This window comes from Panthera pardus, unplaced genomic scaffold (assembly GCF_024362965.1).
Source record: "Panthera pardus isolate Hobbes unplaced genomic scaffold, ASM2436296v1 HiC_scaffold_25, whole genome shotgun sequence".
In the NCBI taxonomy this organism is placed as follows: domain Eukaryota; kingdom Metazoa; phylum Chordata; class Mammalia; order Carnivora; family Felidae; genus Panthera; species Panthera pardus.
In genome coordinates, this window is record NW_026526821.1 from 4386688 (window position 1) to 4412603 (window position 25916).

The following is a 25916-nucleotide window of genomic DNA, read 5'->3' on the forward strand; positions in this document are numbered from 1 at the left end:
GTTTTAAACACCCGGCAACATTAACTTCGCATCTTAATCAAGGTTGAGCCACTCTGGGCCGCCTTTAAAGCATTCCCTCCCCAAGAATTCACTCCAAGTACCAGAGAGCTTTTTTTTTACGTCCTAGGTACCACAAATTGCACTTAGCAACTACCCAACCGTATTATTTCCTTCCTGCCTAGTGTAATTTTTCTGTTTTTCTATATAAAGGACTTGAGCTATTTTTAAAAAATTATCCTCCCTCCTAAATTAACCTGGCTTTTATTTGTTTTTAACAATCAAACGAGCTAAGAACAAGAATGAGGCACTGCTTCCAACTGGCTTCTAAGTAACCAGATGTAAAGATTTTGTCCACAGCCATCATTTAAAATGGCAAGCTGTACCTTTAGGGACAGGGGCAGGAGGGGCAGGGGGGAAGGGAGGGCTTAGCCTGAAACCTAGGCCTGGCACTTAGTTCACTGGACAAGGCTCACCTGTGTATGACATCACAGGCCATTCCCGCCTGGCCCTCGCTTCTTAGTGACTCACTCACTTAGGCAGCCAATAATTATTACGTAGGGATGAGGGAATCATGGAACGAGTCTGGCAAGAGCCTCACCCTCAAGGGCTTACAGTCTAGTGGAAGTTAAACAGATACACCCGATGATCTCAGTAATTCGTTCATTCCACAAATTATTATTTCATTTTTCAATAAATAATCATTGAACCTTTACTATATACGAGGTGCTGAGAATCATTTATTGGGCAAAACAGGCAAGATCCTTGCCTTCAAGGGCTTGCATTCAAGTGGGAGTTAAACAAATAAGACAGTCTCATAGAGTGATGCATGCTAAGAAAAATGTAGTGGGATGTTGTGACGGAGGAACCAAGGGTTGGAGGATGTCTAAGGAAGGGTGATGAGAGAAGGTGTCCCTCAGGGGTGACATCTGAGATAAGACCCATCTATAAACCCAGGGCCATGAAGTTTTCCCATCTGTTCCAACTAGGACCCACTCTTCCTAAATGCACCTTTCATTTGGGCATCAATCACACTGTCTGATGTTAGTTTCTCCGTGTCTATATATCTTCTGCCCACCCGGGGTCCTAACCGCGTGGAGGGCAAGAAGCATAAGCACAGAGCTGATTGGCTGGTGGGTTGGTGGGATTACTTTGGGGCCCCCACAGCCGGGTAGAGACAGGAGGTGGCTGGTTGTTTGGTTGGATGACTTTGGAGACCCACAGTCCGGGTTAAGAGAAGAGTTGGTCGGAACTTTCTAACGAGGTGCCATGACAATTTGCTCACGCGCACACCACAGGACCGTCCGCGTGTGCGAGTTTACTGCACCCGTCTACAGGCCTGGCAGCATAAGGCGAGCCAGGAGCCGGGCGGGAAACTGCAGGCGAGGCGGGCAAGGCCAGGGCGCCCAGGCACCCGCTGGGCCCGGCCCAACTCTGTCCAGAGGTCAGCGCTCCCGGCGACGCCCGCGAGGGGGCAGCCGGCCGGTCGCACGCCGCGCCTGCGCAGCACAGCGCCTACGCCGGCGGCCCCGGGCGCTGCCCCCGGAACTGCGCCGGCGCGTTGCGCCCGGCGCTAAGGGGCGGGGTTTCGTTGCGCCGCGCGCAAGACTGGGGCAAAACCCGGGCCGGGATAGGGCGTGGGGCAGCGCGTCGGGACGTCCCTCGCGTCGGGCCCGACGGCGCGTGCGCGTTGCGCGGCCGGCGGGGAGGCCTGGGGGGCGGGGCGGGGGCAAGTGTGGCTTTTTTGCCTCATTGTCCCCTAGCGCCGCCCGGACATCGCGCAGGCTGCCGGCACCATGAAGATCTGGACTTCAGAGCACGTCTTTGAGTAAGTTTGAGTAAACTGGGCGGGTCGGCGGGGCGCACGGGGCAACTGCAGGGTGGGAGGGCAGGTTGGGCCGGGAGTGGTGGCGAGGCCGGGGCTCCCCTCAGGAAGCTTCCAGGCGTCGGGCCTAGTTGGGGGAGCTGGGCCCGAGCCCCGAGGGGCCCCGGGGGCGGGGACTCTCGGTCTGCCGTCCCGGAGCGGGTCCCCCGAGGAGGGAGCCCTCGGACGTCGGGTCCCAGCGGCCGCCCGGGCTGTGGGGGAGGCCCGGGACCGGCACTAGCGGCCCGCCCCCCAGGGAGGCCCCCTCCCCCCCAGGCTGGTGGGGGCGTCGCCCGGCACGAAGTCGTCGACCGCACTCGGGTGGCAGAGGGCCCTGCTTGTCACATCGGCCTTGCCAGACCCGGTGGGACGGGTCCCCCCACCCCGGCGGAACCCAGCGGGAAGGCGTGGGCGAGTCTCCTCGCCGGGCCACCTCGCCCGGCCACCTTTCGGGAGGAGGATGGTACCGGGTGAGGTCGGACGACCAGGAGGCGAAACTTTTCCGGCAGCTCGAGACCTGAGGAACAGAGCCTGAAAATTGGAGTCCAAGGTCCAGCTCTGGTTCCCGCAAACTGCGTGACCTTGGGTTCCCGTTTGCACCGGAGACACGGAAGACGACGGTGCCGTCAGGGCCTGCCCAAGAGATGTCTTTGAGGCCACGCTCAGGGACATCTCTCGTTTGGAAAAAGTTCTTAGTAACACAATAGGCCTTGACCCCACGCGGATGCTGGGAATGAAATTCCCTTTGGGTCCCGCGATTCCATATACAAACGAAGCAGGCGTTTAAGCAGCTATTACCATTTTTCGGGAAAAGAAACAATCCTAATAGTTAATCCAGGGAAGCACTCCTCAGTGGGCTAATGCGTCTTCTTGTCACTCTTCTGAAATGCCACCGTTGTCCCACACACTGTTGTGATTTTACATTTGAATCCACTGCTGAGCTCTCTGCTCTCGGTTCCTCTGATCTTGTTATTGCCGCCACACTGTTTTAATTTTTATGGCTTCGAAGTATGTTTTAGTGCAGCCATTTGATTGTTTAAACCATGGTTCCGAGGGCAGTTTTAAAAGAAGTTGTAAACTTTTTGCGTCCTCGGTGACCCACACCCATCCAAGAGTCCACCGGGTCCTGGAATGGATAGGATGTTAGAATCAGAGGGAAGATTTCCTCTTTCCCCAGTGCTGGCTCTCCTTCTGGGTAAAAAAGACCCTAGATTTGTGGTCTTTCTGCTGCTCCCTACCTGGTCACAGCCTGTACTACTCTGTCTCAGCCCTTGGGATCACGGATGGTGATCGTTTGACGGTCTGCTTCTGGATGTCAGTGCTTCAGAAGTTCTTTGAAATTTGGAGGCACTGCGTCTCCTTAGAGCTTTCTCTTCTCTGTCTTCCCTAACACTCCTCTCTGCTACCCTGTCTCTACTCTTTCTGCTCTTCTCGTCAGTGTTTCCCCCTCTTCCCCTAAATGTTCAAGGAGATTCTGTTATTGGCCTTCTCGTCTCGCCATTTCAGTGATTCTAATCTTTGTGCCACAGACCTCTCTGAGATTTGATGAGAGTGCTGGGGCTCTCCTCCCAGAAGATAGACGTGTGCAAATAAAGGCTGTACGTGTCCTGGGAGCAGCAGCCCTGTCCCTGATTCTCCCCAAATAATCCGGGCTTTTCAAAAGGTCAGGGTCCCAGCCGATACATCCATACTTAGGACACCCAGATCTGTACCTTGGGCTCCAGTCTCTCTTAAACCTCAAATCCTCATTTTCAGGTCTTCACCAGGCATCTCTGCTCACACGTCCTGTGGGCTCGCCAAACTCCGCCCTGAAATGGAAGTTACCATCTTCCCGCCCAGATCTTACGTTGCCGTGTTTCCCACCTTAAGGGCTCTACTGTCTACAGTATCGAAAGTCATCATGCCATGACTTGCCCATATTTGTCCAACACTTCCTTCTGACACTTCACCTATAGTTGGCATCCAGGTGAAGCCATCCACTGACTCCTTCAACAAATAGGAATGTCTGCTATGTGCCTGGGCTGTTCTTTGCTTACATTTTGGTAGATGAATCAAGACATCGTTGCTGCCTGGCTGGAGTTTTGTGTGTCCTTAAGTGTCTGCCCACCTCATTTTATAGGTGAAGGACCTGGGCAGGTGGGTAAGCTTCTTCCTGCCCTCTGGTGCCATTCTGAGTGTCTTTTCACATAATTACATTGGTAGGGTTCAGATTAGTTGCTGGAAGACTGCTAACATGCATCCTTTGTAATGTTTGAGCTGATTATGTTCCATAAAGCAGTCTCAGTTCAAGTTAAGTCAACACCGATGTTTCCAGGTTGGCTCACGGAAGAGAAGGACTATATTACGAATAATATGTAACCACCCTGAAGCCATGCAATTATTAATTTTTTGGAGGGAATCAGGGGGGAAGAGATAAGTGCAAGGAAGCCAGCTAACCGTGGTATATGACTAGATGGAGACAGGGACAGGGTTCATCTGATTTTCATTTTAGATAGTTGCCTTGGTAACCATCTGAGTGCTCGGCCTGTATCACTTCTATGTGTGTGGACCGTTGAGATTTATGAAGTAGCTCCCCTTATATACCTGCACTGTTTGCCAAATACAGCTTGAGATTAAAAACAGAGTGGGGTTCGTTTATACAATGGCAAAGATGAAAACATTAGAAGTAATGTCACCGGTTGTCCAGGGTTCTGGGAAATGCATGGTATTGACATTTCCCTTCTGTTGGCAAGGAGGCGGCATCAGGCTTAGTTCTCTGAAAAGCTGAACCAGATTAATGGCCTCCCTCCCTCTTCTGCTTTTAGAAAGAGAAAAAGTAATGCTGTGTGGTTTATGGGTAAATGTGGTGAAACATCATCTCCAGACCTCTTTTTCCTTTCAGCGAAGACAAGCGCACAGATAGCGTAGCATCAGACTGCCGGTGGGCCCGGTCACCTCTCACCCCCCCCCCCTTGTCCTTAATAAGGGGCTCCTTGGAGGAGGATGGCTCCTGTAGCAGCATCGCCTTCGTACAGGTTGTGAAGCGAACACGTGTACACGCATTTTGAATCATCCAAGCACATGTGCTTTTTCAAGAAGACAATAACTGAGAGAGAATATTAGAAGAGAGTGTGTTAGGAGTACCTTAAAAACACGTTGTGGTATTGTGTGACCTTTTCAAAACAAATCAGAATCACTCCTTTGAGGAAGGCAATAAAGAAAGATTGACTGGAGGGGCCACTATTTTTTATTACCTTAATCTAGAGAAGAATACGTTTTTTTAATATTACGGTATTCAAATCCATAAAGCTCTGGATCTTCTTGTAATCCCTAAAAGAATTTATGGCGTCTGTAAGTTCGTTAACTTTTGTTAACTTCTTTATAACTTTAGGGACTTGGGACCAGGCAAAAGAATAAATGGTATGATAACAATTTTTGCTGCTTGTTTTCATAGAACACATTTTGTAAATACATTGTTATGAATCGGTGGTTCTTAGCAACGAGATTCGCATGTGAAAGCGAACATGGGTAAATAGGAAAGATTGTGTGCGAAGCTGTACTGTAATGCATCATCGGCTCTGTTTATCTTTATGGACATCACTTGTACCATGTAGCAGCCCGTGTGCTCAAAAAATGCTGATTTCCGTACATGTTTAAAATGTAGATTGAGCTCCCCAAATCATCTTTCGCTCAGTGTTTCAGAAAATAATTTTCCCTAGTTAAATTAATTAAACTTCAACTGTAAAGAATGATTTGCTGGGTTATGAAAATGGTTTAGCTTATATGCATATGTTTTCAAGCATTTGTTTTTCTTGGTTCCTGTCCACAGCCACCCTTGGGAAACCGTTACAACAGCTGCAATGCAGAAATACCCAAACCCTATGAACCCGAGTGTGGTTGGGGTGGACGTACTGGACAGACATATAGATCCCTCTGGAAAGTTGCACAGCCATAGACTTCTCAGCACAGAGTGGGGACTGCCTTCCATTGTGAAATCTGTAAGTGCGTCTTTATTCCTGTGGAAATGTGACTGCTGTAGAGAAGTTTTCTAAACCACATTATAATTTCAAATAGGTTGTGGGAGCCGATTCTGAGTGTCATTTTCGCATCAGTTCAAATTGTATTATAATAAACTTGAGTTATGAGTGTATAATGAATTGGAAATATTATTACAGTCTTCATGAAGGCACCCGATAAAACCTTCTGAAGGAAGCCGGCTAATGCTCTGTAATCTAAAAGGAGTTCTGCTCTGCTCCTCCTGCATTGGCCGGCAGCTCCAGACCCGTAGTAAGGTCTGGAAGCAGTGGGCTGGTGGTGGTGGTTAGCTGTGGTCGCCGTGGTCAGCGGTGGCTCGTGCACGTTGAGCGAAGAGCCTATCCTCAGACTTTGCTCTCGCCACCTTTCTTCCAAGGTCTGACACTCCTCCCCGTATCTTTAAAAACAGAATGCTATTCCTTTACATGTGAGCAGACTTTCGGTAAGAAGCCGGAATGCCAGATCATTACAGTGTGAAAGAGTTCTGGCATAATAAATGGACTCTGTGTCCTTTAGAGTTTCTCCTTATGGAAGATAGATCCACTCAGAAAACCGAAGGACACATTTTTCAACAGGAATGTACTGATGGCTTCCTTGGTACGAACCACCGTGCTCGGTAGTGAGGACACAGAAATGAGCAAGGTCGGGGGGTGGTCTGGGGTCTCAGCCCAGCGGGTGATGTCTGATGTGATGCATTATCCTCCGTCACGAAATGGCCATTTTTCTCCCTGGAGAACCAAGCCACGGCACCGTCTCCCTCAGACTGCTCTAGCAAAGCCTCGACAGAGACTCTTGAGCTCTCGTTTCTAGACGCCGTGTTTACCCAGATATTCTGATTTCCATGTTTCGGGCTCAGTGCTCCGTTGTCACACCTTGGTGGTTTCAGGGTCTGCTTTATACTGCGTGCATTCTCCCTGGGCTGGTCGCTAACTGCCTCTGGGAACCGTTTTGTGTGTCTGTTAGTCCCCTCTCATTCATGGCGCATGAACTCTCGTGACCCTCAGACGGGCCTCCTTTCTGACCTTTGTCTGATTCCTCCTGTTGTTTAGGAAGCAGATTTTTCAGTTCAAGATGTTAACAGGTCTCTGCCTTGAAATAAAACATCAGTTTACTTGTTAAGAAACCCTTCCTCCTCTGATTACTAATTGTGAATGTTCTTTTTAGCTTATTGGTGCAGCAAGAACAAAAACGTACGTGCAAGAACATTCTGTAGTTGATCCCGTAGACAGAACAATGGAACTTAAATCTACTAATGTAAGTTTGAGCTCCCTTTTAATTTAAAACTATTCGGCTTAATGTGGGGGTGGGGGGTGGTCTCTGTTATAGTTGATACACAGGCGCATGTATACTCTTCAACAGGAAATCAGTGCTCATGTGCTGCATTGTCTTTCCTGTTTGCAGCCTCGAGCTTTCCTGCTCCCGTGAGCCCACTGATTATTTCTAGGGGTCAGCACTCAATAAATTGAATTCGGGATCATGTGCATATTGTGACGATAATACTTTTGTTAGATTATTTTTTTAATAAAAAGAAAGCGGTGAATGGTGAAATTTAAGTTCCGGATTTGCAGTATATCAAAGTGGTTTATTTGGGTATTTACCTAGCAAGATTTGGACTTGTGAGTTAATTTGGGGAATGTTTTTAATCTTGGTTTCCAAAATGGTTTGATTTTTTTTCTTTTTCATTCTGTAGATTTCATTTACAAATATGGTTTCAGTAGATGAGAGACTTATATACAAACCACATCCTCAGGACCCAGGAAAGTGAGTAAAAAAATGTTTTGACAAACTTATTTTACAGGGTGTTTGAATTTTTTATTCAAGTCATATATTTCTTTGAAAAATGCAAGGTCATTCTGAAGCTGTGTGGATGTGTTTTGTTCCAGAACTGTTTTGACTCAAGAAGCCATAATCACCGTGAAAGGAGTCAGTCTCAGCAGTTACCTTGAAGGACTGATGGCGAGTACGATATCTTCAAATGCTAATAAAGTAAGTCAGGCTCCTCCCTAGTTGCTGTTACTCCTGGGTTTGGGTTTCCTTTCTTGGAAGAGCTTGGTACCGAACGTGTGTCTGTCCTGGAAAACGGATTCTGAACCATGATGCGGTGAGAATCCGTAAAGGCCGTTTTTTGCGCAGTAGGGTCTAGCCCCACTGGGTTTACGTGCAGGCTGTAACTCTTACCAGCCTTTCAACCTTGGACAGTTAGGTTAACCTTCCCGTGCCTCAGTTTCCCATCTGTGAAGTGGAGGTCAGTTAGCCATCTTAACCGGGTTGGGCATGAAGAGTAAATGAGATGAGACAACGTATGGAAAGCGCGTGTGGCCCAGGGCCCAGCGTGTGGGAAGTGCTTGATGATGTGTCGCTGTGTGCCATTGTTTACAACACCCAATTCTCAACCCTTTTCGTTATTGTCTCCGCCCAACAACCCCCAGGTCCATCGCAGACCTTTTTTTCTCTAACAGCCACCAGCTCATGAAAGTATGTAACACTCAACACCATGGATAGATGGATATGCTTTGTACCTAAAAAGAGTGAGATTTTTCCACCTCCCCCAACCCCCAACTGATTTTTGCCCCTTGGAGAATGCATGATTTAAAACAAAATAAGTTTAGAGAAAGAGGTACATAATGCACTCTTCTATAACACATGTTTACTATACTTACTTGGCAGTCAAAAGATATTTCTAGCTGCATTCTCTGTGCCAGGCAGAGGGCTAGGCTAGACTAGGGATACAGCAGGGGACAAAACAAGTATGGTCCCTGCCCTCACGGAACTAAGAAGAAGTCAACATTAATCACACGTCATTAGGAAAGGAAAGGTACAAAAAGACAGGAGTATTTAATGAATGTTGTGTTGAGTGCTGAAGGAGGGGCATGTTGGTTGTGAGGGGGATGCTAGGAAGCATTTCCAGCAGAAGAACTGCATGTGCAAAGGGCCTGAGACAGAGGAAGCATGAAGTGCCCCCTCTTTTTCTCAAGGAACTGCATCAAGCACCAGGAGAGAATGGTTGAAGAAAAAGTCAGGGACCAGCTCTTTCAGGGCCTCTTGCAGGATTTTGGTTTAAAATAATGGACATAAAAAGAAAAACCGAGTTTGACCTTTTGGCCCCCAAGAAAGGGACTGCTCTAATCAGAAATAAGTAAATCATCACTATCATTTAATTGTAGATTCTTTTGGGAACATCTTTTGCATGCAAAAGAAAAAGCAGTTTATAGATCAGTCTAGTTGCCCAAAGCATTCAATAATTTGGTAAATAATATTAAAGAACAAAAAGTAAGGACAGGGGCGCCTGAGTGGCTCAGTCGCTTAAGCCTCCGGCTTCCGCTCAGGTCACGATCTCATGGTTCATGAGTTCGAGCTCCGCGTCAGGCTCTGCTGACAGCTCAAAGCCTGGAGCCTGCTTCGGATTCTGTGTCTCCCTCTCTTTCTGCCCCTCCCCTGTTCATGCTCTGTCTCTCTCTCTCCAGAATAAATAAACATTAAAAAAAAAAAAAAAAGCAAGGACAAAAACGGTCCATCCGGGTGAGGTTTAGCTACATTTGTAATGCTCCTTGTTACTTCCTGATGTGCCATTTATGTGATACGTGCCTTCGCTCTCACTTGGTGAGAACAGATGTATTGAATTTTTTTTTTAAGGGCCGAGAAGCGATGGAATGGGTAATACATAAGTTAAATGCCGAGATCGAAGAATTGGCGGCTTCGGCGAGAGGGAGCATAAGGACACCGATGGCAGCGGCGGCATTTGTAGAGAAGTGAGGATCGAAGCCCCCACGCCCCCCCCCAGGTGTCTGCCAGCCGGCAGTGTATTTATTTGTTATTTAAAAAAATAAAACTATATTTTAGGTAGGATTTTTTTTTTTTTATTAAGGTGAAGGAAAGCTATGTGACTTTGGATCAAAACAAAGAGGTGCGGGGTTTCTAAATACAAGGGATCATCCAGAAGTGGTACGGTTTGAAGCGACCATCTAATTGTGAGGATTCTAGTATTTATGTGAAAATTTCACAGTTTTTGAAAAGTACTTGGAAAATCTCATGGGCGCGTTAAATCTCCCTTAAGGTAGTATTTTAAAGCTTTTCGTGCGTTGGACCAACCCCAGAACAAACGGAGCCGTCTAAGTTCACGCGGTTACCCCCGCTGCGGTAAACTTCGCGAGCTGGCGCGAGGGGGTGCTCTTTAAAAGGAGAAATTACATAGTTTTAAAAGGACATGCTAATTTGTGTAAAATAACTTGCTCTGCTATAAACCACCATTAAAAAAATCACGGTGTTTGGTTTTGGTACTTAAGTGACATTTTCGGAGTGAAAATTATCACTAAAAGAATACATGACTCCCAACAGCAACAGAAAGGATTTCATTGTATTAAAGAGTACTGTGTTAATTTGCCAAAGTTTTGTAACTTAGGGAAAGGTGTTCCCTCCCTTGGATTTGTACTTTATGACTTAGCGTGCTATCCCGTGGGCTGGTGATGTTCACTGAAAAAAGAAAGTCATTGCCGAAATCCTGCAGCACTCCAAACTGACACACAACAGCTGTACGCATCTGCTAGCATTTCACATTTGCCTGACTTACAAATTGCCGTGTGTCAGAATCCTGGCTCCGTAATTGCTAAAGCATGATATGTCAGGTTATTTGAATATAATTACTTTTTGAAGTACTTGTGACCACAAGACGTCTTTTTTACACGAAGAGCTGTACGTCATTTGAAATTACTCAAACCGATGTCTTCCTGAAGCATAAATCCCGGGTACTCAGTGTTTTTAGTAATATGGTGGGGGCGGAGGGGAAGAAAAAAAGAATAATAATGAGAAAAGAAGCACTGACCTAAACCAACCACTACGTGAATTGCTTTGCAGCTTTTATCGATGGGAAATCCTTACTTTGGATACCACGGGGCAGCTGCAGTCTGAAAGTGTATCTCCCATTTTGTAGGCGGGCAGTTACCAGCCAGGAAATAGTATCTTCCATACTTGCAGTTGCATAGAGGATTTTTCTTGGAAGGTGATCAGCTCTTGTCTTTATTTTCAATGCTTAATGTAATAAACTCCTCAGGTTTCCTGGAAAAGAAACCAGTTAATATGTGTACATAAACCACAGAAATACTATAGCAAATTATTTAAAAATTAGAGTTTTTCTACTTAAAGTATTGTTTAGCTTGAGACTTCTTAGGACTTTTGTAAAAGCAACTGAAATCCAATAAGGTTTTTGATTATTTTTTGTAACCGGAGATGATTTTTACAATTGAGATAACATTTCAGTTAAACAAAACATTGGAAAATATTGATATTTGATTTAAAAGTTGCCTTGTATAATTTCTGTAAATTATACTTGTAAAAAAGGTGTAATGCCCTAATGATAAAACGATTTCTGAACAAAATTTTTTCCTGTTTGCTTTTTTTTTTTAACTCTGACCTAATGATAAAATTCTAGAAATTTTCATTTTCCAGTGTAGTTACTTTCAGTGAAATAGCTGGTAGTTTGTGGCTTTTACCTTTTAAAATACAAATATACAGCAAGTAGATGTGTTTGAGAGACTAAACTGGACGGTGTTCACAGATTAGACTCGGGGACCATGGAGCATCTTATCCTATTTAATATTAAAAATGGAAGTTATATTAAGAAAAACCTTTCTTCCTGAAAACTTTTAACCATGATGTGTTTCCTGATGATAATTTCTTTTTAATCACTGTGAAGCGCAAGAGAGATTTTGTTCCTCCTGCGAATGCACTGGGTCACCTGCCCCCCCCCACCCCCGAGCCCGCGCTCCCCCCCCCCCCCCCACCTCCGTCCCCGCGCGCCGCCAGCAAGGCCCTGGCCCATCCTGTCCTGTCGCACGTCGGGGGACCACCCCGAAAGCCAAGGTTGTGTCAGGGCCGAGGTTTGCTTTTGATCCCTGCCTCTCGGGGGTGGGGGCTTTAAGGGTTCCGTGCCGACGTCCGGGCGGGGCCGTGACCCCGGCGGGGAGGCGGGGGGGGGCTGTTGAGGTGGGGGCCGTGTCCCGCGCTGACCCCAGCTGCCCTCTTCACCCGGCCGCGTCGGCCGGGGCACTACGGAAGCCCGCGGGGAACACGCTCGGGACTCCCGCGGAGCCAATCGGGGGGCGCTGCCGGCCGTCCCGCCCGGGGATTGGCACGCGAGGCCCCGGCCGCGCGTCCCCATTGGCTCCCGGCGTCGGGGGGGATTCCGCGGCGGGGCAGCAGGGGCTGCTCGGGCCGGCGGGCGGGGCAGGAGGAGGCGGGATTGGCAGGTCCGGAGTCCCGCCTCTTCCGGTTCACAGGCTTGACCTTCCTGCAGCTGGGCCGCGCACCGGGCCGACATTGAGGCGTCCTCGCGATTTGGCCCGACTCGCCCACTCTCGCGACATCATGGTGGCGTACTGGCGACAGGCCGGACTCAGGTAGGCCCGCGCCTGGGGGGCGGGGGCCGGCGGCGCGGCCGGGGGTCGGAGGTCGCGCCAGCGCGGCGGGGGTCGCGGGCCGGGGGAGCGCGGCTCCAAGATGGCGGCCGGGGCGGCCTCGAGCGTGCGGGGCGCGTGGCCTGTGCCGCGGGCCGAGCACCTACGCTCGTCCCCTTGGGGGTGCGGCCGCGCCCCCACGAGCGCCCCGGGTGAACGCGAGGCGCGCCGACGCCGGGACCCGCGTGCAGGGTCCTCGTGCCCCTCCCCGGCGCTGCCAGCGCCCCGGCCCTCTGCCCAGCACGCACATGCCTGTGCTTCCTGCCCGGTGCAAAGGGGGAAGGGCCCTGTACACCGGAGAGCGCTGCACGCAGGGGGGCGGTGCTCCTGCGAGGCTCACGTACTGACGCGACTGAAGACACGATCTCTAGTGACACGGGGGCACCAGCGGTGCGGCCTTCGCACCTGAGCTCTTTGTGCCCTCGATGGACCTAGCGCTTGTGACTTGCCCAGAGGGACACCTTCTAGTGGGCCCATGACTGGGACAGCTGAGCAGCCCAGCAGGTGCCTGACCTGGGGGGGGGGGGGGTTGAGCACGGATCCGTGGCCTTGGAAGGATGATAGTCCCAGTAACGGGTGCCATTGAATCAAGCACCTACTCTGTGACAGGTGTGCTGGGCCCTGCCCTTCACACTTGTGTCTCCTCCCATCCACCAGTGGGGCCAGTAATATTAGTCTTCTATTTTATTCTCGTTTCTACAGGTGGATAAAGTAGCCGGAAAGATTAAGCAGCCTGAAGGTCAACCCAGTTAGTCACATTGCAGACAGGCGTTGGAACGCCTGCTTCTGGCCCAGAAAACAAATCTGAAACATGAGAAAATAGACAGCAGCCCCCCCCCCCCCCCCCCCCCCCCCCCCCCCCCCCCCCCCCCCCCCCCCCCCCCCCGCCTTCCTGTTTTCAAAAAGTATAAAGACTGAACTGACATCTTTTGGAAAATAAGATGTTGATGGGAGTCCATCTACCAAACAGGAAGCAGGCTGTTAGATCTTTTGTTAGAATTGATGATGTTCTCAAAGAGCTTTTAGGTTTAATTTAGAAACCTTGATTGGGAAGTGTCTTCAATGGCAGACTTAGGAAACAAAATCCAGTATTCTCCAGAAAAACCTTTAAATAATTACTCCGAGGAAGAACTGTTGAATTCAAAATAGTTTTTCTCCTTTAATTTTATGTATTTTACCTTGTAAGAATAACATGCATAAAGAAAAAAATCTCAAGTAGAGACATGGGGGGAAATGCCCCTTCTATCAGAGCCTCTCATAACATTTTAGTCTGTTTCCTCTGCTATAGGATTTTTTTAAATACCTGTGAGTCTTTTATTTTAAATGAACAGGTATTAAATTGGTACAAAGAAGAGAAACCAAGATTACCCATCCTAACACCAAGATTGAGACTTTAGTACATTTCTTTCTAGTCTTTTACTCTGTATAGATTCCTTCTGGCACTAGTGAATTTTAAATCCAGTTCCACTATACCGTACAGCCAAACCAAAAGTTAACGTAACGGGAAGAAAAAAATCACAGTAACACAACCAGTCCGGCTGGATCATTGGTAATTAATTGTATGTTGTCTCTGATTTCCTCCCAGCTACATCCGATACTCCCAGATTTGTGCAAAAGCAGTGAGAGATGCGCTGAAGACAGAATTCAAAGCAAATGCCGAGAAGACTTCTGGCAGCACCGTAAAAATTGTGAAAGTGAAAAAGGAGTAATCTGTAAGTTACTGACTCCTCATTAGAAGACCTGCACCTTAAGTTCTTAGAGCACTTGAAACACAAAGTAATTTTAGTTTTTCAGTTCTGCCCATTTTTTGTTCAGACCGGTACATTTAGGTGTTAGTTCGGGGGGTAGTAATTTAAAGCACAGAGTGATACGAGTGCCGCGGCATCATGAAAGAATCTCGTTTCAGGCCCTGACAAGCAGAAGTAATTGGCACATTGATTTTCAGCTCATTTAGCAATGCTTAGGTAGAGAGCCATCTTATTTTAATTAAACCTGTTTCATTTGTCTGCACACATCAAATAATTCGGAGGATAAACTCCCCGCTTTTGTAATTGCCGTCAGAGTTATGTAACAGTTCAGGGGCATGACAAATTACAGTGCTCTGCGTCTTTATTTCCTCACGTCTGCCAGTGTTCTCACAAAGGACTGCTTCCTGAACATCAGGGCTGCAAGTACAGGCCAGGGTCCTGCTAAGCTATCGAGCAGCAGAATCCAAGACCCCGCAGTGAAAACTGCTTTTGCTAAATGTATTATTCTTTCTGAGTGCTTGGTTCGTTTTACTTTTCCAGAGATGTCGGTCACGTAGAGTTACATCCTGTGCAGTAAAAGACAGTTTCGTACACTTGATAAGTTCTGACTCTTCGCTCCAACTGCTAAAGCGACGTGATCTCTCAACCTTTTTCTTGACGTTATTTCAAAGATAAACAAGGCAAATAACCAGAGAGCTGTTTTTCAGACTTAATTTTCTTGTTTTGCTTTAAAAAAGGCTTCAGACCTGCAGTAGAAGAGAAATGTGATAAATATTCATCCTTTGGCAGCTTGTGGTTATGAGCAATTTCACTTATTGGAACTGTCTCCCCCTAAGCACATTTCATTTTCATTTTGAATTAGTAAATATTTTATCATGAGTCTGGAGATGCGGTGTTTTAGCCCTTCTTCTAAGCCCTTCTTCTAGGGGCGCTCTGTCTCCCTCATAATTCTAAGTAATGAGACCTAGTCTTACGTTGGGTTGTTTTGTCTTAAAAGTGACCTGGCTGCCAAAGGCACTGAGCCTCTGCAGCATGGCCAAGCCACGCTGCGCATCGCACTCACCTTGACCTTGCGGTGTCCTTGGGGTCAGAAATTAGTGTCCAGATCCAGTAGAAGAAAACAGCTCTCCCGAGGTCCAGCAGGGGATGACCCCAGCCCATCAGCACAGGGGGCTTTTAGTGTCTTTTGAAAGGCCGAGTGGTTTCTTTATTGCCAGGAGAGAACTTGGTTCTACTTAGAAGGGAAGTTCTGTGCAGCTGAGGCAGTGCACGTGAACCAGCACTTTCTACAGCCAAGAGCCAAGGGTCAGCATTAGCCACGTGAAGTGACGCCAGAGTTATCTTAGCTCATGACAAGGAAGTCACTGCCACGGTCGCGCCGGACAGTTAAAACACAAAGAACTCGCAACTGTTGCATTTTCTTTTTTCCTCCCAGACCCGCCCAGAGCTTGAAATGCTGCGTTTTCAAGGTGAAGATGTGTGGGTATATGCTATGGCCGACTGGAAACCACCTCCCTTCGTCAAAAAACAAAACAAAAAAACCCCTGTCTTGTTCTAGATGGACGATGCCAATAAATTGAAGTATGGTCCACTCCTGCTGTTGGTGTTTGTTTTCCTTCAGGCTTTTTCTTCAGAGGAACTCTGCGTACCTTGCAGCATATGACCTTACGAGCCAGAGTCTCTTAAGTTGGGGCAAGCAGGTGTGGCATCTAGTGAGCCGAGGGATGCCGGAACCACGTTTTAAACGTCTCAGGATAGAAAGTTCTCTTTTTTGTGATGTCAGTTAGCAAAAGGAGCCTCTTGGTGTGGCTTTCACCGTTCCTTATCTTTGAATTACGAAATCACGTCAGAGTGGCGGATGGGTTATAATGAAAATAATTGCTAAAAGCATAGATTAGAAGAGAAAACACTACAGTGTGGTCTTTTTTTTATTTTTTTATTGTACACTTAACACCTGTAGAGAAGAATTACTGATGTCGGGATTTAAGCAAGAAACGTGCTTCACGTGGTCTTGTGGGTGAATCTGTCCTGGGAGCACTTCGCACGGGGAGTGGGCCAGAGCCTTTCAGTACCTCGCTCCTCGGAGCTGAAGTTAAATCTTGTAAGATTCTTGCCTGCAGGTCTCGGGGCGCGGGGATGACGACAGCTCGGTGGCGTTTGCGTGGTGACTGGCTTACTCATTAAGTACTCAGGCATGAAGACTTGTTGCAAGTGTTTTGTTTTTATCTTCCTTTGAAACTTGGAAGCACTTGGCTGAGTAAAACACCCACTGCAAAGTTCATTGCTTGATTTTAACTGTTTTTGGAGAACGGAGAAATCAAAAGTGAACGGGAAATTCTGAAACACTGTTCAGCTTCTCTGCCAGGACCAGTTCTCACCACGGTACTTAAGCTGACAATAAGTTTTCGGGGCCACTGAGCAGGGCCGAGGAGGAGCCCAAGAAAATGTCTTTGTTCTCGGCCTTCTGGAGGCAGTTTCCTGCCCCCGCCCCGGGACACTTGACCTGTAGGTTTTATTTCATTCTTGGCCCAGGGCACTCAAGGAAGAGCTCCAGGATGAATGGGGGGGGTGGGGAGGAGGTGGCTGCGGGGCAGTAGCCACTCCAAGCCCCCCCCCCCCCCCCCCAGTTCGTGAGCTTTTTCCCTCAGGGCTGTCGTGCTGTTCTACAGTCAGGGCACCCCAGTTCCCGGCGCTGAGGTCCCCAAGGTCAAGGCACTAGGAAGCATCTCTCATTACAGGGACAGGAATAAATGAATCTCAAGGCCATCAGGCCTTTTCATAGACGAAGCTGATGGTCAAAGGGCTGAATTCTTTGCAGCTGAGTAACTAGAGAGAAGTCCTCGGTCAGCTTGGGAGGTAATGAAGGTGAGACTCGGGGCCAGGGCTGCTTCTAGGGCAAGGGGGAAAAGTAAAAATAGCCAGGTTACCACCCAGCAAAGATTCTTTGAGCCTCTTTCTCTGTAGTTAAAAATCCTGAACTGATCACCGTGATGAAGTAAACTTCCTGCATCCAGACCTGGGGGCTGGGGGTCAGCCGGCAGGACTACTGTGTCCAGATGACCAGGGCACCCTGATCAGACCTAGTGGTGGGTATTTCACTAACCATGTGAGGGATTTCTGAGGGACTCATCAGTCTCTGCTCGCGCAGCATTCTTGGGAGTGAAGTGAAGGAACCGGACAAGCTCTCAAATTCTGATCCCAGGTCTCTCGTCTCTGAGACCAGTGTTGCCATGGCAACTGTACCACTGAAGGACTAGGCTCCTCCAAATCTGAGGGGACAGATTTCTTTTGGTTTCTGGTGGGCTTGTGTGTGTGTGTGTGTTGTGTGTGTGTTTTAATCTATTCCTACCATAGAAAAGAGTAGGATGGTGAGATACATTTTGAAATATTTTTAACTACTCAAATTAATCAGTCTGGGCGGTTAGGCTCCAAGAAAAGGAATTTATTTAGTCTGAAATAAAGCAATTTAGCCATTTAAAATTGAATTTCCTTGTATTTTAATGATTACTATTGAGCAACAAAAATCTTGACAGTAATATAAATCAGCAGGTTTTTTGGGTTTTGGTTTTTTTAATTTGGGTCTGTATCCTTCCTTGCATCTACTTGATTTCCCTTTCGGATTTGAGAAGGAAAGTGCTTGCTAGAGGAAGCATGTGTATCAATTCTTGTAAACTCAGAGGTCGTAAGTCTTTTCTGGCTTCTAAGAAGTTAGGAACTTCTGAGAGTGGATAGGTAACAGCTTATTAAATCTGCTTTTGTTTTTAGTGCTTGAACCACAAGGAGAAAGTGTATACAACTTTTTTTTTTTAAGTTTTGTAAATAGAAGGCTTGTCATGATACTGACAGCAAGACTTAATTTTCTCTCCGTACGTGTCTTCGTTACTTCCTTACAATGCATATGGGAAGGAGTGAAGTTTTTCTGAAGGAGGTACTGTCATCCGTCCACCTGCTACTGTATTATTGCAGGTGACAAAAACGAATCGGGAGAGGAGAACCTGGTGGCCCGCAAGTAAATATTTCCTGCAGTGAAGGTCGGAGCATCTTCCCATTGCTGGCTGACCACGGATCCTATAGTATAGCTCAGTGGTCGTTCCAGAAGGCCATTAAAGCCCTTACGGGCCCGGAAGGGATGGCTGTGCTGTATGTCAGAAATAGGTAAACCTTAATTAAAAAGTTATGGATGATTCGATTACACTCTCGTGTATTGCGTCCTGTTGTAATGTGAGCAGATCAAAATCGTGTAACGGTGAAAGCTGTCTCGTCGTGCCGACGTTGATGGCGACTTCGGCAAATTAATTTGAACTGTAAACGTTCCCTAATGAGACGGCGTCCTCCTGGAACCGAGAAGGACACCGGCCAGCCCGGTGCTGCCTCCTTCCTGCATGTGAATGGCCGCCCAGCGCACCGCGCCGTGTGCCCTTTCTGAAAGAGCAGAGGCCACAGAGCATTTTCAGAAGGTGATTACTGACTGAAAGTGAAAAGGGCATTTTGAAATAGCCTTTACCAGGGAAACCGAAGACAGTGATTCATGAATTCCCAGAACCCAGCACTAAGAAGGAACCGACAGTGTAACCGTGTGTGTTAAAAGCCAGCTGTGCAGCAGTAAAGAGCAGAGGTTTGGAGTTGGTGGGTTTTTGCTTGCTTGGGGGTGTCTTTGGCCAGGTGTCTCAGTGGATCAGGCACTGCCACTTGTTCTTGTCCTTCCCTTTTCCCTTTGCGGCTAGTACGCTGACAGGCACACACGAGGTCTGCGCTATTCGCTAGTGGATGCTGACTCACATTTTGCCTCGGCTGCAGAGCTCCCCACGCACCAATTAGTCACCTGGCTTTTCCGGAGGCCAGCAAGTACCAGGAGGTAGGGTGCTGGGCAGAGTGCATGGCAGAGAAGCCGAGGCGAGACACCTGGCGAGGATGCCGGGCAAGGGCTCCCGGGCGCCGATGGGCGGCCCGAGGGGGTCGAAGGCGAGCGTGGGCTGCAGAGGCCGCACACGAGACCCAGGCGGGGGGTCTCGATGCCTGGCACGGGCCGTGCGCCCAGGAACGGCCCAAAGGGAGCAATTCCCCACGAATTCGCTTTGCTATTTCAAACCAGCTAATAGAGGGTGGGTGCACTGAACGTCGGAGTCTGGAAGGTCAGCAGATGCCGGCGGAAGGCCCTGAGGTCCCTGCGGTCGCGCGGCCCCGGGGCGGCCCCCGGCGAGAGGGGGGCTCCCTGCGGCCGCGGCTCACACGGCCCCGCCAGGTGCCCGGGGCCCGTCTTCCGGTTCCATCTCTGCCTCCCCCACGACGTCTCCGTCTTCCTCGGGAACCGCTCTGGCGTCTTGAAGCTGCTGGTACTCGGACACCAGGTCGTGGATGTCGCTCTCGGCCTCGGCAAACTCGCCGACGTCCATGCCCTCGCAGGTGTACCAGTGCACGAACGCCCTCCTCCGGAACATGGCCGAGAAGTGCTCGGACACGCGGTCCGAACAGCTCCTGCACCGCCGTGCTGTTGCCCACGAAGGTGGCGGCCATGCCGAGCCCCGGCGGCGGGATGTCGCAGACGGCCACCTTGACGTTGTTGGGGATCCAGTCCACGAAGCAGGCGCTGTGGCGCGTCTGCACGGCGAGCATCTGCTCGTCCACTTCCTTGGTGGACATGCGCCCGCGGAAGAAGCAGGCCACCGTCAGGTAGCGGCCGCGGCGCGGGTCGCAGGCGGCCATGGCGTTGCGCGCGTCGAACACCTGCTGCGTGAGCTCGGCCACCGTGAGCGCGCGGTACTGGCGGCCGTCGCGGCTGGTGAGCGGCGCGAAGCCGGGCGTGAAAAAGTGCAGGCGCGGGAAGGGCACCATGTTCACGGCCAGCTTGCGCAGGTCGGCGTTGAGCTGGCCCGGGAAGCGCAGGGACGTGGTGACGCCGCTCATGGTCAGGGACACCAGGTGGTTGAGGTCGCCGTAGCTGGGCGCGGCCAGCTTGAGCGTGCGGAAGCAGATGTCGTACAGGGCCTCGTTGTCGATGCAGAAGCAGGCGTCGGCGTGCCGCGCCAGCTGCCGCAGGGACAGCACGGCGTTGTAGGGCTCCACCACCGTGTCCGACACCTTGGGCGACGGCAGGACGCTGAAGGCGTTCAGGATGCGGTCGGGGAAGTCCTCGCGGATCCGGCTCAGCAGCAGCGTGCCCATGCCCGCGCCCGTGCCGCCGCCCAGCGAGTGCACCAGCTGGAAGCCTTGCAGGCAGTCGCAGGCCTCGCTGGCGCTGCGCACGGCGTCCAGCACGCTCTCGGCCAGCTCGGCGCCCTCCGTGTAGTGGCCCTTGGCCCAGTTGTTGCCGGCCCCAGAGTTACCTGTGCGGGGGGCGGAGGGGAGGCCGGTTACCTGGCCCCCGGGGGGAGGGGGCGGGGCGCCCGCCAGGGGGCACCCTCACGGGTCCCGGGGGCCTTGCAGGAAAACCTACCGTAGATGAAGCCGTCCGGGTGAAAGAGGGCTCCCAGCTGGCCGGAGCGGATGCTGTCCATCGTCCCCGGCTCCAGATCCACCAGCAGGGCCCGCGGCACGTACTTCCCACCTGTGGAGGAAGGTCGCAAGAAGTGGGCCGACTGCCGCGTTTCTAGAAGTTAATGTTCCGTCAAAATAGAACCCTGTGACACCGGCCAAAGGAAATGGCATTCTTCTAGAAGGTGTCTCTGGCAGAAAGACATTTGAAATAACGTCCTTGATGCCTACGGCGAGGGCACAGATCTCCCAAATACCTCAGAACTGCTTTTCCCATCGTGCTCTCTTTCGCCGTCTCGCCAACCACAGAGATGCTGTCCCTCGTGGAAGGGACTCCGGTTTTTATTTAAAAACTAAAAAGGAAACTTGGTGCTTAACCTGCTGGTGTTGAGACGCGCCCTTCCCCCCTCCCCCGCTACCCCCCCCCCACCCCTCCCCCCCCCCCAGTGACTTCTTCCCGGGTCCTTGCCCTGCACAAGGCCCGGGGACCTGTCACCCTCGGGATCCTGCTGCTCTGCCCAGACCTGGCTGCGACCGTCCACCTGGGGCTGGTGACCACGGCCACCCGTGCGCAGTGTCCTACCGTGGGCCTCGTTGTAGTACACGCTGATCCTCTCCAGCTGCAAGGCGCAGTCACCAAAGTAGCCCCCCGCCGCGTCGATCCCATGCTCCTTGCCAATCACCTCCCAGAACTGAAAACGGCAGGAGGGGAGGTCAGTGTACGGAGGGACCCCAAGAAAGGTCCAGAGAGGCACCGGTGAGCCGGCAGATTGGCCAGAGCCAGACAGTGAGCACCCCTGGGCCTGCTTGGTGGGGTCTGTCTGGCTGCCCTTTCTCTCCCCGGATGTTTTTGGGCCCGTTTTATGCCCCCTCCACCACTGTATAATTTCCTCTTGCCCCCACTAAACAGGAGTATGAAGACTGTGTTTTCTCCCCACCCGAACCCCTTAAATAAAATGCCAACGCATAAAATATTAAAATGGATTTTGCTCCTATTAAGTGGAGGCCATTGTATACATTAAAGCTGTTATTTTACAATTTCACGTCCGACAGTGAGCGTATCTCTAATTTCACCGTATAGTGCTTCAAGCTAGTAAAGTATAGATCCCATTAAATGAAAATAGACTGAATTCTTATCCGATTTCACAGTAATATCTCCTTTCACTTGGGGATTTATTTTCATGCAGTTTTCCCAAAAAGCCCATAACTAGGACATCTAGGCATGGTTTTTAGCAGTGTGCATTTTTCACGATCAGGTATGCATACAATTCAAAATTACGTACAGCTCTTGTAACTGTTTGAAACATGACAATTTCAATCACATATACAGTATTTATTAATATAGGAACGCGCACAGCTCTTAATACGGAAACAGTTACTGAAATGGCCCCTTTCATTGCCCTGGAGAAGCACATATGTGCAATGAAAATATATTCATTTATGTTAAAATCCCCAAGGGTGTTTTCCCAGCCATGTCTTATAAGCGATGGCTCTGCTCGGGCCTTGGTCTCATTAACCAGACTCTATTTCATAGTAAATTACCTGCACTGTTCTGGGTCTGAAAGAATAAATAAATTTAAGTCTCTTACAGTTCTTATGACCCCAAGTAATCAGTAGTCGGTGCGGCTAGAACTGCCAGACAACATGATTGTGGAGTAAGTGCTCAGACCCTATCTGGACCCCGCAATTCCTCTCCCGAGCCTCCCTCCGGATTATCTCCCCATTTCAGAGCAGTGGGGCTGGGCCTCCCACCTCTCTGCGTGCTTGACTCAGGAACAGCTCATCGCTGTGGCATGGGAAGGTGGCAACTCCTTTCCAAGCAGTGATATTCTTTGCCCCAGGTTTTAAACACCCACATTAGAAGACTTTCATTTTTCGTAGCTGCATGACTCGCCATAGCCAAAAGTTGGAAACGACCCGTGAGTCCGTCGACGGATAACCGGATGAACCAAACGTGGTGTATCCACGCGATGGACTATTATTCGGCCTTAAAAAGGAAGGCGATTGTGGTTGAACCCTGAAGACGTTACGCTGAGACAAATAAGCCAGACACAGAAGGGCAGATACTGTGTGATGTCACTTTTGTGAGGTCCCGAGAAGAGTTCAAATTCTTAGAGACAGAAAGTGGAAGGGTGGGTGCCAGGGGCTGGGGAAGGGGGTGTGGGGGGTTAGTATTTAATGGGGACCGAGTTTCAGTTTCGCAAAAGGAAAAGCATTTTGGAGATTAGATGCACAACACGGTGATATACTTAAAACTATTGAACTGCGCACTTAAAAACGGTTAAGATGGATGGGGCGCCTGGGTGGCTCAGTCGGTTAAGTGTCTGACTTAGCTCGAGTCATGATCTCTGGGCTCATGAGTTCGAGCCCCCGCATCAGGCTCTGTGCTGACAGCTCAGAGCCCGGAACCTGCTTTGGGTTCTGTGTCTCCCTCTCTCTCTGACCCTCCCCCACTCATGCTCGCGCTCTCTCTCTCTCTCTCTCTCTCTCTCTCAAAAATGAACTTTTAGGGACGCCTGGGTGGCTCAGTGGGTTGAGCCTCTGACTTCGGCTCAGGTCATGAGCTCACGGTTCTTGAGTTTGGGCCCCGCGTCGGGCTCTGTGCTGACAGCTCAGAGCCTGGAGCCTGCTTCCGATTCTGTGCCTCCCTCTCTCCTTGCCACTCACCCACTCGCACTCTGTCTCTCAAAAATAAATAAACATTGGGGCGCCTGGGTGGCGCAGTCGGTTAAACATCCGACTTCAGCCAGGTCACGATCTCGCGGTCCGTGAGTTCGAGCCCCGCGTCAGGCTCTGGGCTGATGGCTCGGAGCCTGGAGCCTGTTTCCGATCTGTGTCTCCCTCTCTCTCGGCCCCTCCCCCGTTCATGCTCTGTCTCTCTCTGTCCCAAAAATAAATAAAAAACGTTGAAAAAAAAAATTAAAAATAAATAAATAAATAAATAAACATTAAAAAAAATGTTTTTGAATGGTTAAGATGGAGGGGGCCCCTGGGTGGTTCAGTGGGTCAAGCATCTGACTTCAGTTCAAGTCATGACCTCACAGTTCGTGAGCTTGAGCCACTTTGAGTGAGCCCTGCTTCTCCCTCTCTGTCGCTCTACCCCTCATGCGATTTTCTCCCTGTTTCTCTCGCCCTCACTCACTTGTGCCCTCTCAGACAGACAGTGCCAGAAAAAAAAAAAGTGGTTAAATGATAAAAAAAAAAAGTGGCTAGATGATAAATTGTACACTGTATTTTACCACAATTTTTAAATTTTTTTAATGTTTTATTTATTTTTGAGAGACAGAGCGTGAGCAGGGAAGAGGCAGAGAGAGAGGGAGACACAGAATCCGAAGCAGGCTGCAGGCTCCGAGCTGTCAGCACAGAGCCCGGCACGGGGCTCGAACTCACAAACCGTGAGATCGTGACCTGAGCTGAAGTCAGATGCTCAACTAACTGAACCACCCAGGTGCCCCAGTTTTACCACAATTTTTTAAGAACTTAACGCTTAATGCAATTACATTTTTAATGCAGTTCATACTAGTGAAGTAATTTTGGAATGGCAAAGGGAACAATCAGCTGTTACACAGTACAGTTGTATAAAATTAGGATTCAAATTCAGGTTAGAGACCTGTTAGGCTGTATCATCTGTTTTCATAGTGTCAGCCATTGAACCAGGCACTTTGTACAAAAATTTAGGTGGGGAGAACAAACACGCGTTTGTATTCATTCCAGAGACTGTATTTTAATTGTTTCTGCTACTACACCCCAAAACTTCTAGGTTTGCCTCCTTAGTTTTCGATTTCATACTAAATCAAACATGTTGATTTTTTTTAAACTTTGTAATATAAACATGAGAGAAGGAAGGCATCTTAGTAATATGCTGTAAAAAGTTGCCCAACAAACTGGAAAACTGTTTTGAGAAAATTACTCTTTTTTTTTTTTTTTTTAATTCTGAGAGAGACAGACGTGAGCAGGGGAGAGGCAGAGAGACGGAGAGAGAATCCCATGCAGGCTCTGCACCGTCAGCCCAGAGCCCGACTCGGGGCTCAGACTCATGAGCCGTGAGATCATAACCTGAGCTGAAACCAAGAGTCGGACGCTTAACCAAGTGAGCCCAGCATTTTCATATCTTTAGATATGAAAAATTCATTGCTAAAGTCATAAAGGTAAACACGGGTGGCATGTAACTGATGACGAAATTAACATGAATTAAATTGACGCTTTAAGCCTTTACTACTTCCTGTGTCTCTTTAGCGAAGGGTGTGGTTTAAGGAGGCAAGTATTCAGCAAGTGCTTCCTTCCATCTGCTGACTTGTTGTCTCACCTGCTGACTTAAGATATTTCTTTGTCGGCTACACCTAGGGCAGTAGGCAAGCTGGTCCTAGGAACAGAACTTTCCTTACCTTGGCTCCGATCTGGTTACCACACTGGCCGATCTGAATGTGTACGATTTCACGCATCCTCGCTTCCCGTCCAAGTGTAAGATCTTCGCAGAACCTTCCGTCTCTGGAGCCGCCCTTCACTCGTGTGACCCCCACACACTCTGGGCACTGCGGTGATGGGACCAGCTGACCCAAGCCCGTCCCAGTGTGACTGCTCCAAGGGTGTGTCCGGCCCAGGGACCCAGCCCCCACTCTGCTATCATCCTGGTGAGAGGGGTGTTTCTTCCTCTCCCAACACAGAATATTACCCAGTCACTTCCTAGAGTTTAAGACCAGAGGCTGTCTTTGTGCACAGCGCCCGGTGGTCTAACAGCAGGTGTGGGTCTTGCCATGGTGGACTCGGGGCACCAGCGCTGGCCCCGGGCTCACGCTATGACAAGCTCCCAGCTCCCAGATCGGGGGGTGACCGGACCACCTGTAGGGAGCTTTCCCTGACCAAGCCAGTTGTGTTATTAAAAATCCTTTTGTCCAGGGGCTCCCGGGTGGCTCAGTTGGTGAAGCGTCCGACTTCGGCTCAGGTCATGATCTCGCGGCTCGTGGGTTCGAGCCCCGCGTCGGGCTCTGTGCTGACAGCTCGGAGCCTGGAGCCTGCTTCGGATTCTGTGTCTCCGTCTCTCTCTGCCCCTCCCCTGCTCACGCTCTGTCTCTCTCAAAAAATAAAGCATTAAAAAAAAAGAAAAGAGGGGCACCTGGGTGGCTCGGTCGGTTAAGCGTCCGACTTCGGCTCAGGTCATGATCTCACGGTCCGTGAGTTCGAGTCCCGCGTCGGGCTCTGTGCTGACCGCTCAGAGCCTGGAGCCTGTTTCAGATTCTGTGTCTCCCTCTCTCTCTGCCCCTCCCCTGTTCATGCTCTGTCTCTCTCTGTCTCAAAAATAAATAAACGTTAAAAAAAAAAAAAAAAAAGAAAAAAAGAAAGAAATCCTTTTGTCTAAGCCCATCACATGACAGA

At 49.5% G+C, this 25916-nt stretch overlaps 3 protein-coding genes across 3 annotated transcripts; 2 read left to right on the top strand and 1 right to left on the bottom strand.

Annotated features, from left to right (window-relative positions):
• The first annotated feature begins 1691 nt into the window (after positions 1–1691).
• PRELID3B (PRELI domain containing 3B) lies at positions 1692–9721 on the top strand. The gene is made up of 6 exons (XM_019426398.2): positions 1692–1825; positions 5670–5838; positions 7040–7129; positions 7566–7636; positions 7759–7861; positions 9509–9721. The coding sequence occupies exons 1-6, from the start codon at positions 1794–1796 to the stop codon at positions 9626–9628; spliced, it is 585 nt and encodes a 194-aa protein (XP_019281943.1). The 5' UTR covers positions 1692–1793; the 3' UTR covers positions 9629–9721.
• A 2409-nt stretch (positions 9722–12130) lies between these two features.
• Positions 12131–15663, top strand: ATP5F1E (ATP synthase F1 subunit epsilon). Its single transcript, XM_019426402.2, has 3 exons — positions 12131–12267; positions 13910–14036; positions 15508–15663. Exons 1-2 carry the CDS (start codon positions 12236–12238, stop codon positions 14031–14033), a joined length of 156 nt encoding a protein of 51 aa, XP_019281947.1. The 5' UTR covers positions 12131–12235; the 3' UTR covers positions 14034–14036; positions 15508–15663.
• Positions 15664–17493: 1830 nt separating this feature from the next.
• On the bottom strand, positions 17494–25152 carry TUBB1 (tubulin beta 1 class VI). The gene is given in 5 exon segments (XM_019426399.2): positions 17494–19537; positions 19539–20395; positions 20506–20616; positions 21127–21235; positions 24929–25152. Coding segments are annotated over 5 exon segments (1374 nt in total). The 5' UTR covers positions 24986–25152; the 3' UTR covers positions 17494–19297.
• Positions 25153–25916: the final 764 nt, after the last annotated feature.